At 41.8% G+C, this 13,378-nt stretch overlaps 1 protein-coding gene across 2 annotated transcripts in view; it reads right to left on the bottom strand.

Moving 5' to 3' along the window:
* Nucleotides 1-13,378, bottom strand: part of CSK (C-terminal Src kinase) — a 64,382-nt gene that overhangs the window by 14,715 nt on the left and 36,289 nt on the right. For both annotated transcript variants that reach the window (XM_033919894.1, XM_033919895.1), the window contains exons 3-7: nt 9,581-9,694; nt 9,207-9,319; nt 6,368-6,587; nt 1,071-1,164; nt 761-826 (exon numbers count right to left, since the gene is read on the bottom strand). In XM_033919894.1, the coding sequence (XP_033775785.1) occupies nt 761-826; nt 1,071-1,164; nt 6,368-6,587; nt 9,207-9,319; nt 9,581-9,694 (607 nt within the window). The remainder of the gene's footprint in view (nt 1-760; nt 827-1,070; nt 1,165-6,367; nt 6,588-9,206; nt 9,320-9,580; nt 9,695-13,378) is intronic.

Raw genomic sequence — 13,378 nt, 5'->3', positions numbered from 1 at the left:
TATTGTCTATGTTAAATGATGACCACATTATATGGATATACTTATCTGTGATATATTGGAGCCATGGTTATCAATAAAAATTGAACATTAAAAAATCCAAGTAATCGTCTCAAGAAACACATGTAAAAGACATGTCATGGCACCATGTTTCGGCGAATATCATGCCTGCCTCAGGGCCTGTTGTTAACACCTAGTGCTTCTCATGATCCCATTATATCTCATGAGAAACAGGCACTCTAGAACCAAGTACTGGAGAGGCATCCATTAACACAGACAATATCCAGCATCTGCCTTATCAGCCTACTTTTATCTCATACTGGTATAAATGAGACACCAACCGTCATAACTCCCCAAAAATATTATTCCTTTCATTATCTGAAAAACACTGCAAACAGACCTAGACCTCTCATCTCTGAGGTGGCTCCATGTGTGTTTCTTCAACATCTATTGCAAAATTCAAAAATGCTACACAGGTTTTTAAGATAGGCATTTCAGATTTCTGGGAGCACTTGGGACTATATTCCTCCAACAGATCAGGGATATGAACTCATGATAATCACCTTTGAAGAGGTAGTGCATGAGGGGAAATATACAATATGAGAAACCACTTAACATAAGGACAGGCAGAGAGCCTGAACTACTTAACAGCAAAGGATGATCCCATAGGGCATGGCTGATGGCAGAAAGCCCTGCTAGAACTGTCAGAATGTAGTTTATTGCTAGGGGTCACTGGAGAGAGACTATGCAGTTGCTGACTTACCTCCAAACTCCCCCTTTCCAATGGTCTGCAGTAATTTCAAGTCTTTCATGTTCAATGCCCAACCACCTGGAGAGAGGGAAAATAAAGGCTGAGAATAAACTGTCAATAATTTGGGAGCAGACAGATCACAAATAAAAATGCTGACATTACACTAAGATTATTGTGTGAGTATAATCAATAATTCAAGAATACAAAGTTGCAGGTGGGAAAGGAGGGCAGCAGTGATAGAGGAGGAGGAGAATGAAAATGGTGGGAGACAGAAAAGGATAGTCCAAAGGAAAGCATGACTGCTCCACCATTTCGTCCTTACTTCGGGAGAACTCGTCTTGTGCAGCCACCGTACCCTCCATGAGCTTGGGCTTAATTAGATTAGTGCAGAGACCATCAGCATCTGAGGTGTAGTGCTTCCAGAACAAAGATAGAAAAAGGGAGTCAGTCATTCCCTGGGCACAGGGCTACTCTATAGTTTCAGAAGAACTATACGTCATAGTACAGCAAAAATAATGGTACAGCATATCCAAATCAACTTTGCTGTCTTGAAGTCTTGAAAACCTAATACAACAAACTCAAAGTAGATAAATTACCTGAGATTATTACAGAGGTTGATATGAAGTGATAAAGTAAAGAAAGGAATATTGTTGTGTCTGATTGTCAGATTATAATTTAAATTACCTTGTAATTATGTGATTTATCGGGTGATGTCACAGTCCCAATAATGTGGACTTGGAATTGAATTTATTATCTTTGATGTAATAATTATCTTGTTTACATTAGTGTGTATTCCTATTTTTATTTGTTGTAACAAATGAATAAATTTATAAATGAAAAAAAAAGAAAGAAAACCAAATACATTCAAAGAGGTCGTTGAACTGATTGATATGTGTTAAGAAAAGCTTTATGCTGTAATATAACACTGAAAAATAAATCAGTAAAGACTAAGTTGAAATTTTTTTCTTGACTATGGAGAAAGACGATTGCATTATTGAAGCTCATGTTGATAAAGCAAACTAGAGTTGCACATTATCACATTAATAATGCGATTAACGTGTTAACATGCATTAAAAATGTTAACAGCTGCATCACTCACCTCCCCAGTGATGCAACTTGGCCCCGTATCTCCACTCACCTGCATCATCCTGCATGGCCGTGCCTTTCTCCCTTTCCTCTCTACCTCTCCTTGTTCACTCACATGGCCAGGCTGATGCTTCTCCTGGTCTGCATGGCGGTGGAGTGCTCATTGTCTGTTCTCACTTTTTTCTGTGTTGTTTATACCTGTGGGTTCCTTGTCCTGTTGGATTTTTTGTTGCTTGGTGGTACAGCAGCAATACAGAAGACAGGCAGACACAGAGACACTGCCTTTACATGCTGCAACTGACTGCTGGTCCCAGAAACAGGAAGTGATATCAGAGCTTGATGTCACTTCCTGTTTCTGGGGCCAGCACAGCCAGTGGCAGCACATAACGCCAATGTCCCCACATCTACCTGCCTTCTATTGTTGCTGCTTTCCCACTGCTGTGCAAACCAGGTGAAGCAGCAGCCTGGCCATGTGAATTAAAAAGTAGGAGTGGGTGTTTCGCTGCATTGTTTTTTGTTATAAATAAACAATTACAAAAAAAAAAAAAAGTAGGAGTGGGGAGAACGGGGAGACGTATGGGGCCATGCTAGATGATGGTGGTAGGGAGACAGGGAGAGATGGGGCAATGCTGGATGGTGGTGGTAATGAGAGGAGGGGAGATGGAGTGATGCTAGATGAGGGAAGAAAGACAGAAAGGTGCGTGAAAACAGGACTGTAGAGGGAGAGAGATGGCTGTGGATTATCCTCAACAACAGAAGAACCATGCAAATACTATGGCGAGAGACTAAGATCTGGGCTTAGGAGTGAGGTTCATTTCTATCATGGTATGCACAAAACTAACTCATCTGAAGAAATTGCTCTTGACTAGAACCAAAAGAGTTGCAGCTGAATCATATCAAGAATAGTAGTACAAAGAATAAAGCAGGCCCCAGCAGACCTGCCAGAGAAGTAACAGTGATGAGTCAAGAGTAGTGATGGCCGATTCAGGGAAAAGTTTTTCAATTCGATTTGGCCCACTGAATTGATTTATTGATTAGATTCACTTTTCCTGCCTATCGAGCATTTTTTTTTTTTTTTTTCAAACGTCCTGGTGGGTTTATTTTATAGCCTCTTCACCCACCCCATCCCCTTTTGCCCTATCCAACCCCACACTGGCTCTACGGTGTAAACAAAATAAACAAAAAAGACTTTTCGCTCTGTGTTAGGTCCTAGCTCACACTTGACGTCTAACACCAGCTCTGGCAGGATACACATTTCAAATCTGACATTATAATCACAAAATAGAAAATAAAAATTATTTTTCTACCTTTTTTTGTCTGGTCATTTTATTATTCAAATAACATTGGTCCCAGGCTCTGGTTTCTGTTCATCTTCTATTAACTCACTTGCCAGAGTCTCCTGCCCATTGGATGCTTTCTTCTTTCTCCATGCTCACCATCTATCTTCCACCTGTGTACCTTCCCTTCCACTGTCATAAATATTTCTGTTTCTTTCCCACTGTCTTCCATCTCTCTCTCTCTCCTCTCCTGCCTAGTGTCATGGGTCAACATTTCTTTTTCTCTCCATGCACCATCTCTCCCTGCCCTCCACCTTATGTCTAACATTTCTCCTCTCTCTTCTTCATGCATGTTTCCCTCTCCTCCACCAAATATAGGATTTCTCCCCTCTCACACCCTTCTAACTCTTTCTTGCATCTCTCCAGTCCTCTCCTCCACCCCATGTCCAATAATTATCTCTCTCTCCTCCCATGCACAGCAGCTATCCCTCCCATCCCCCTGTGTAGCAGCTTACCATTTCTCCTTCCCATCCCACTGTGCAGCAGCTTTACTTCCCTCTTATCCCCCTGTGCAGCACCTCCTGACCAACTCCCTCCACCATGAGATCTGACATATGGGCCTCCCAAAGCAGCAGTAGAGGTGGCTGGTGGGAAGAGGCAGCGCTCTGAACAGGCTGCTTCTGGCCCACCCAGACAGGGCTTTTCTCTGCCACATTATCAGTGACATCATCAGTGATGTGACAAGAGGGAAGGCCCCGGCAAAGCAGGACAGGAGCACCACCTCTTCCCGCTGGCCACCGCTGCTGCTGCTGCTTTGGAAGACCTAGAGGTGTCAGAACTCACTAAATCAGCGAGTCCAATTTTTTTAGAAAGTGAATCGATTCGAAATGGGCAGCACTAGTCAAGAGAACACATTTCACCAGACTAGCCTGAACAACAGTGGGGAAGTAAGAAAAGCAGCTTTGGTGAAGGGAAGAGAGCAGTTTCCACTAGATCAACCTGAGCAGCACTTTGGATGGCAATAGTGGATGGTGAAGCATTAAAAAAAGCAGTTTGCCAAAGGAAAAAGGCAATTTCAGAGAACTTGCTATCCCACTGTGACAAAGGATGGGGGGGGAAGGAGTATGCACTAACAGATCCTGCAGGATTACTTTGGTGGGAGCATGAGCTATGTTCCCAAAGACTACTGCTTCATTTAAAAATGACTAAATTACGTGCAGATTGTTGGCTTCCATGGCTGATTTCATCTGACATAGCTCCTCACCACATCAAGCTAAAATTACCATGCTTTGCATAAAGATTTGCTTTTCAAAGCTGGTAGCATATGCAGCTCAGCCTGCCCTGTCAGGCAGGAGTTTGCCTCCAATACCACGATGCACATAATGACAGAAGGTTGTGGTTCTGATAAACATCTCGGCCCTCCCAGAGAGCACTTCCTGCTCTGAGTGCAAGGCAGCTGGTGCTACTCAGATTATTAAAACTGAAACTCACTAATCAAGAATAAAGACAACGACATGTAGAGATACTGAAATGGCAGGAACCTCTTTCTGCCATTCTTGCCTCTAATCTTCAGTAAAGCACAAATTCCATATCATATACTGTTTCTTCCCTTAGGGCTGACCTTTTATTGGGAGAGAGCATGTGAAGAGCAACCTGGAGAGCTTGGTTTATCACCATTTCCACTAGACATACACTGTGATCTTGGACAATTTACTTTATCTCCCACTACTTCACTTAGATTGTAAATTTCTTGGGGGCGAGACTCATTGTACCTTAATATAAATGGATGTAAAGACCCAGGTTTAGAGCATTACATAATGCCTTAATACCAATACCTCTGTACAGTTGCCCCATTCATTTCCCACCTGTCATATTAGCGCTTTGAGCACAGGGGTCACTTTATAAATCTTAGATCATAGCGACACTGAGGACTCAAAATTAAATACTGGTTATTGAAAATAATTCTGAGGATTTACAGAGACCATGAGCCTGTATGTAGTTGCACAAGATAATCCTCAGACCTGCAGTGTATTTGTCCCCCAACTTTCAATTTACAAGAGAGGATGGGATTGAGTGAGTGATGGACAGCGGCATTATACAGTAGCTGAGCAGGATGCAGAATGTCAAGGTGCCATTCAAGGAAAAGTTCAAGAGAAATTCCTAGGGAAATCAGAGCAAGATAGGGCTGGAATGAATGTGAAGGGGTCCATCTAGTTCACCCCCTTACATACAAACTTTCAACTTTCATCTCACAATCTGCAGTATCATAGTGGCTCCCTCGGTTTCATCTATGTTTTCAGGGGTGGCACCTGTTCTTTGGAACTTCTTACCCATGCAACTCAGGATAATGTCTGACACTTCCCAGTTTAGAAATCAGTCAAACGTATGGTTTTTACATTTCTAATTCTCAAAGTCTAGTTCTGACATTTTGGTGCGTCAATGTTGGTAATTGTCGTGCTGACATTTGAAATTATCAGTTGTTCATCTGTGTTTTAACTTACTTCATATGTTTTGTTGGAAGCCGTTCACGTCTGTATTTGATGAACGGGCTACAGACTGTTTTAAATAAACTGACAGATTCTAGCACTTTCCAGGGTAATGTGTTTGAGTGCTTAAGTAACCTATAGCCAAAATGCTCTCTGACTAAAGTCTGGCCTAAATTTCTCCTGCTGCAACTTGAGCTCATGGTTTCTTGTCCAATCTCCAGTGAAGATGGAGAAGTGGCCTCTGTATTTGAGCACTATTAAATTAATCCTCCCATCTCTGATTTTGGTTGCGCTACTCTGATGAGTTAGGGCACACTCTACTGCATCCAACCACACATTTTGACACTTTGATAGCAGTTACCTTCTCAGCCCAGGCATTCAGCCCATATTTATCTGTTCTCTGTGGCTTACAATAAAACACCATTATAAAAATGCATAAAAACAGCTGACAAAAACACAAGATCAAAATTCTATCTAAATGAATAAACTAAAAAATAAATTAATGGATAACAAAATAAAGTGGAAGTTGCAAAGTTCAGCTACTTCCACAATTTATAAAAAATAAATAAGATGGTATTATTAATCTACCATTAGTATATAATACAAGATTTTCTAATGGTATAGTGTCTTAATTTAAGATTATGTATAAGTCAATGAAACCAACTAGGCCTTATATACCTTCCTCATACATATTGTGCAGTTAAATCAGGTCCTGATTAGAGAACCATCAGACAGAAAGTAAATATCCAGCTCTCCCCTCATGCACTTACCTCCACTAGCTGCATGAGGTTTTCAAAGTACACCTCCTCATCAATGGTGAGCTTGCTGGAGGAATAGATGATGTGGTAGTGCTCCACCTTGCCATCACAGCTCACGCAAAGCGTATAGTCCCCAGGGTAGTTGGTGCTCTCACGCACCAGAAAGAGACCAGTTTCTGGGGGGTAGAGCAGCCGCTCTGCCTGCTCCCGTGTGATTTTACCATGGAACCAGCTGGGCACAGGGAAAGGAGAGAGCAGAGGATCAGGGAAGCAACAACAACCAGGAGAGGGGACTGGGGATATGTAAAAGGTTGGGGTGAAGTGCAGAAGAGGTCCCCATCATTGGGGGGCAAGGAGAATAAGCAGAGATACTATATGGGACTCCCCGAATGATATAATCCCTTGGTCTAAGGATTCACAATGACCTAAACTGCTCTGTCCTTTGAAAGTGCTCTTCTAGCCTGTTCCTCTTAAATCAGCTTTCAAATAGTGGCTGTCATGAAAGTTAGAAAGGGGTTTTCCTACTGTACAGTTCCCACTTCCAGTGTTTATGACACTTGTTGTTAAATGAAAAAAATCAATTAAAAAAAAAAAACAGTGTTTCCACTGTCATAGTAACAAAGGGTTGATGTTACACATGCTGGGGCCCAGGGCAGAAATTTGGAAGGGGTCCCTAAGGCTTGTCAGCAGGCTATACACATTCTTAACCTTACAGCAGGCTTGGGACCCTTCCCCCCTCTGTGGCATGGGGGCCCAAGGTAACGGCCCTGTTTGCAACCTTTTCTCCTTTATGATAGCAAATGGTGGTAGCAAGAGGCTACCCAGTCCATGAGGTCTGCAAAGACCTGACTCAGGTCACAGAAGCCTGTAGCAAGATAGCACTCTATAACCAAGTCAATATTTGTTTCTTCCTCAATGGTTCTCTATCATCCTAGAAAAATGAGCATACAAAATCCCACGCTTATTGTTAATATCCAGACCTCAAATATCATGTCTTTGTAATGTAAATAGTTATCAGAACTAGAGAGGCTGTTGCCCAAACACCCAACCTCCTAGATTCCTGTGGCCTCTCTGGACAGTATCCAGCTGCTACCAACCTGCTGGCACCAATCTGATTATTTTCTTGGGAGCTGTACCTTGGTGGTATCTGACTACCCCTATATTATGAGGTTATCAGTAGGTCATGGTTATTTACCAATTGTGTTGTCATTTCCAGCTGTCCCTTTGCTTCTGCTCGAGGACATTAAGGGCAGGCTGACTGCAATACTGCAATCTCCCAACCCTGTTGGGGCAGGTGAGATGGGCCTTATGATCTTTATGTGCTGCATATTTATGTGGAAAAAGGTGATTATTTTTTGAATTGTTATATGGTTATCACCTTTGAAGAAACAAGGTCCCTTATATTTTATGTGTAATGCATATTCTGTAGCCACGAGAATTTCATTTCCAGCACAGAGACATAGGTTTCAACTAACTTCTCTGGCTTTTTTTTTTTTTTTGTATTAACATCTTTGGTGTATTAACATACACCCATGCTTTCCTGCACTCTTATTTCTGTCTCTATCACCTCCACTGGGATTCCCATTCATATTCGGCCCAACCTTCCCTCTGTTGCTACTTTTATGAAGGAGGACATCTGCTCTCTTCAATCCTGTGGGATTCTAGAGCTGAAGGAAAATTTTGGCTCACTCCCTAAGTCTGGATGCACTACTTGGACAGGGCAAAAGAATTGTGCCAAGTCACTCTCTGAAGTATTTGCAATTAATTGTAACCCTGATTAAACTGTACAGCTAGTTATTCCTCCACTAACCATATTTCCAAGGATGATGTTCCATATGTGAGGGCAATTCCAGGGCAACAGAAACTGTCAATGGGGATGCTTGGATTATATTAATTGTTGAAGGACTACCAATGTGTTTCAGTGCCAAATTTAAGCCTTCTACAGCATCTAAAAAGCAGCAAGGAAGAGAACTAGATGGGTGGTGAGGTGATGTAATAATGAGAGGACGACGGGTGCAACGATATGCTTATTGTAGATAGCTGTCACTGCTCTGTGCTTTCTACACTGCTCCCCCCACCCAAGAGGACAGTACACAGAAGGGACCTGAGCTGGAGAAAATACTGTCAAAAGCAGATGGAAGAGGATGCCGAGAGTAGGAAGGGAGGGAGATAACGTGAGTCAACCAATTAAATTTACACCTTTTGCAGATGTTCTTAATATTATTTTATTTTTATTTTTTTTAGCAGAAGCATGCTTCAAAATACTCTGAATTTTCATTTAGAGGTTCTCCCTGTATAAAGAGGTGCCTAGCTGACCCTACGCCCCCTAGCACAGTCTGTGCAATTCCTATTTTCCTGGTGCTCCTCCATCTGGTTTGAGCACCTTTGCTAGCTACTAACCAGGAAGTAGAATAGGGAAAAAAAGTGCACAAAGCCCAAACTCCACAAAGAGCTACTTGTGGAATAGGGAAGTAAGAGAGTTTTCTGCAAACAGTTAACAAAGCCCTTCTTTATTTGTGTATATGCAGAGACTTTCATACAGCAAATTGCCACATAACAGACAGCAAATCACCCTGCTAAATATCTTTCTGCAATGATCCCATATGAAAGAAACCCATTTAATGCCTCTGCCATATCCCCTGACTTTTTTGATCACAGAAAACCACACCACATACCTCTCTGCAGCCCTGCTGCTCCACACAAACCTCCCCCCTCATACAGTTCACAGCAATCCTACCTCCGATGCCTTTGCAATCCTTTGTACTACAGTAACTCTACCCTGTACATACCTGAATACCTATGCATGATGGCAACTCCCCACCCCCCAGCAGCTTCTTCTGAAAACACTTACGGCATCAAGCTGAGTTTAGTTCCAGATTTCACACCTTCCCTCTTCTGCACATAGTTAGCTGGGATGATGCCCTCACGTCCCACTTTGTTCTTTGCTTTGTACCAGTTGGGATCCTGGAAAGAGAAAACAGATGGCAGACAAATCAATGATGAGGTGCTCTGCCATCATCGGTCTTGACAGGAAGATTGGGAGATAAGCAAGCTTGCTTCAAGGTCACTGCTGCAGAGCTGAGAGAGAAAGAGACACACTGATTAAGGCCTTGGCAGTAGGCATGTGCCCCTCACAGAGATTCTCAGTCTGGTAACAACTTGCAGCAAAAGCACGCAAATAGAGTACAACCACCCTACAAACTCTTTACAGTAAACTTCTCTTACCTTGGTGACCGAGACAATAGTGAGGACATCACCTTTGCTGAACGGGAGGTCCTGCTCCGCCGTAGCGAGAAAGTTGTACTTGGCAATACATTCCGTACCAGATGGCCATGGCGACTACCCAAAAGAGGAGAACATAAATTTTATTTTTAATTACATATCAAATTGAAGGTATATGCTATGTCATCCCTGAAGAGAAGAAACACTAATTTGTATTTGCAAATGAAAATGATTTAAAACGGAATAATGCCAGGAAATTTAACTTACATGCTATTGATAGACACACATATGAAGAAACAGTAGAATTATGCAGCTTGTGTGGGTTATAAATACTGTACATAAATAAACTGATAAAGTTGCAATTCTATTGATGTTTTTCAATGAATTTCAAGATTCCAACATTTATTAATAAAAAACAAATCAAGGTATGAAAACAGAAAAAAAAAATTGACACCAATTGGTTGATTGGTGTTTGATATGTTTGGCTTCATATGCTGGTATGTGGAATATTTTGGTCCAATTAACTGAGGCTTCTGGGCTTCTTGTTGCATACATAAGGACCCGAGGACAGTCTCTTTTGGCCAAAGCTGAAAACTTGCACAATAAGGAGGTTAAAGTTCTTCCACTTGAATCGGCTACATTCAGAAAACCCTGGATTCTTCAAACTGAGAGCATTAACCTGTGAAAAGCTGAGCTTCTAAGCTGAATAACTTGCTTTATTTAATGTTGGACTGTCTAGGTCTCTTAAACTAATTAACTTCAGTTTTAGGCCAAGACAAATTCAGGAATGTCACAAATCTGACCCTCTGTGACGCAGCATGCACCGCCCCAAAGGACGAAAAAGAAATGCGAGGCAGTTTGTGGTTTGGAAGAGTAGACTTGCCCTGTTCTCTATATTCTAACATTTCAGTCTTAAGTTTCTCTGCTACAAGTTACAGAAGCTGGAATTCCTTCCCATCCCCCCCAGAAATGTACTGGGTTTGTTTTTTTTTGGGTGGGGAGAGCTAATTTCTCTGGAACCCTTAATCTGATTTAGTCATGTTAAAACTCATTGTGTCTTGTTACCAGTTTTTCCCTAATGTCATGATGTTTCATCCCATTCTGTTAAATTTGCAGTTATTTTGCCCCCAGACATATAGACATTCTCAACTCCTTTTTATAATGCTTTTATCTTCCACGGTGCTAGGAAGAATTAAAAAAAGGAGAATACTGACCACTCGGGAGAAATCTAAGAACTGGTGAATCTTAATTCTTAGGTCAGCATCTATGAGTCAAACATGGATGTTTTTGTTACATAGAGTTTTATGGACCCCTATGCGCTTACAAAAGATAGATAGCACTAGATCTAATAGATGCTGGCATTGTAAAATAGAAGTTGGGACTTTAGATCATTTAATTTTTTTTTGTCCCTGTGTAAATGCCTTTTGGAAATCAATTTGGCCCCAAATGAATAAATTATTAGAAAATCATGTAGGACTCTCATATTATTTGGTACGGCAATGAGAACTCAAAGTCCGATTTCGGCAAATAATAATAAATTATTATTAATATTGACAGGGGTCGCCATGCAACAAATTACTCAAGATTGGAAGGATTATACCAAATTAAATTATACATTTTGGTGGAATTCGGTCTGTCATATATATAAAATGGAAAAAGTATTAGCGTTAGAACAAGGAAATCTTCATAATTTTAAGAAAATCTGGGAACCATTGACTAGCTATTCTAATGATCAGATTTCATAGCACATTGGTAATAGTTATATTGGAGTGGGAGGGGGAATGCATATTGTATGGAAATAAGAAATGAAAAAAGGGGAGGGATTTATTACATACGATAAGATGATTTATTTGTAATTACAAATGTCATGTAATAATTGACTATAATATGTATAATTCAATTGTTGTAAGAATATAAAAATTTATAAATAAATAAAAAAAAAGAACTGGTGAATTCCTTACTTTTAGCTCATTTGATAGGTGTTTTCAGCTAAGCAAAGTGATATTTCAAGGCTAATTTAAAGGCAGCCTGCGACATATTACATCCCATTTCAGTCCTCCCAGCTATAGCTACACAGGCCTCATGCCCACCATATATATCTACAAAGAAAGTTACAACAGTATGCTTCCAGGTTATCTCATCCCTCATTTTACCTTGAGTTACTCCAATAAGAGCTCCCGAAGAGTACACCTGTTCACATATCCTTCAATAAATGTCATTACAAAAGGTTCCTTGAGAGAACCTTTTCCTTTCAATCGGCCAAAATGAATACATGGCTTGCAAAAATTGTTTTAGAAGCTTCCTCCTAGCTTGACTTTAGAAAACAGATAAAAACACAGGCTAGAATCTTAATGTTGTTATCTTTTATCCTTTTTAAATTGTTTGTATTTCTTAATATAGTTAACATTTTATTATGCAGAATCTTCAGAAGATTTTAATCTGATGTATGCATTTGTATTGTATGTACTGTGATCGATTGTTTTAAACCGCCTAGAACTTTCAGGTATGGTGGTATATAAAAATAAATTATTATTATTACTCTGGGTACTGCAAGCATCTGTGTTAATTATTCATGATATTTGTTTTTATGGTTTTATTATACATTTAGGGGTAATTTTATATAGCTCTTTCCATGTATAAAGCCAGTTCTTCACATAGCTGTTCCCAACGGCTGTGCATACATTTACACTTTCTTTAGAATAGGTCTAAATTTGTGCGAGAGCATTTGTGTGTTACTGGAAGTCATTCGAAACAGAAAAATGAAGGCAGATTCTGCCTAGCCATGCCCTCTATCATCCCTTCCTCTCCCTTAGAGAGCCAATGTACTTGTCCCAAGCTTTCTTGAATTCAAATACAATTTTCGTCTCCACCACCTTCACCAAAAGGCTGCTCCATGCATTCATCACCTTTTTCATGAGGTTATTTCTGAGTCTATCCCTTTCACTTTCATTCTATGTCCCCTTTCCAGTGTTTCCTTTCAATTGAAAGAGATTCATTTCATATGCATTTATGATACATATGTATTAAAATGTCTCTATCATATCTCCTCTCTTTCACCTTTCCTCTGAAATATATACCGTATTTTCACGTAGATAACGCGCACCCGTGTAAAACGCGCACACGGGTATAGCGCGCAGGAAACCGAAATATATGTAAAAAAATGTTTTTATATCGCGCACACCCGTATACCGCGCATGCTGCCCCGACTCTCCCGTCGCCACCCGACTCAACTTTCGCCCGCCCCGACTCTCCTCTGGCCACCCCGACTCTCCTTTTGCCCGCCCCGACTCTCCTCTCCCCCTTGAAGTCCTGTCCCCACCCTGAAAGCCTGATGCCCCCCCCCCGACATCCGATTCCCCCCCCCGCAGGATCGCTCGCACCCCCACCCCGAAGGACTGCTCACACGCACCCCCACCCCGAAGGACCGCTCGCACGCACCCGCACCCCCACCCGAAGGACCGCTCGCACGCACTCCCACCCGCACCCTCACCCTGAAGGACCGCTCGCACCCCCACAGCCTCCCGACCCCCCCCCCCAATCATGTAGAAGCTCCTACCGGTGTCCTGCTGCTTCCTCTTGGCGGTCCCGGCCCTTCTATGAGCCCTGCGCCTGCGCTGTTTCCTCTTCCGGCAGTCCCGCCCTTTCTCTGATGTCAGAGAAAGGGCGGGACCGCCGGAAGAGGAAGCAGCGCAGGGCTCACAGAAGGGCCGGGACCGCCAAGAGGAAGCAGCAGGACACCGATAGGAGTTTCTACATGATGGGGGGGGGGGTCGGGAGGCTGTGGGGGTGCGAGCGGTCCTT

Source organism: Geotrypetes seraphini, chromosome 14 (genome assembly GCF_902459505.1).
Source record: "Geotrypetes seraphini chromosome 14, aGeoSer1.1, whole genome shotgun sequence".
NCBI lineage: Eukaryota > Metazoa > Chordata > Amphibia > Gymnophiona > Dermophiidae > Geotrypetes > Geotrypetes seraphini.
This window is presented reverse-complemented; position numbering and strand designations above follow the sequence as displayed.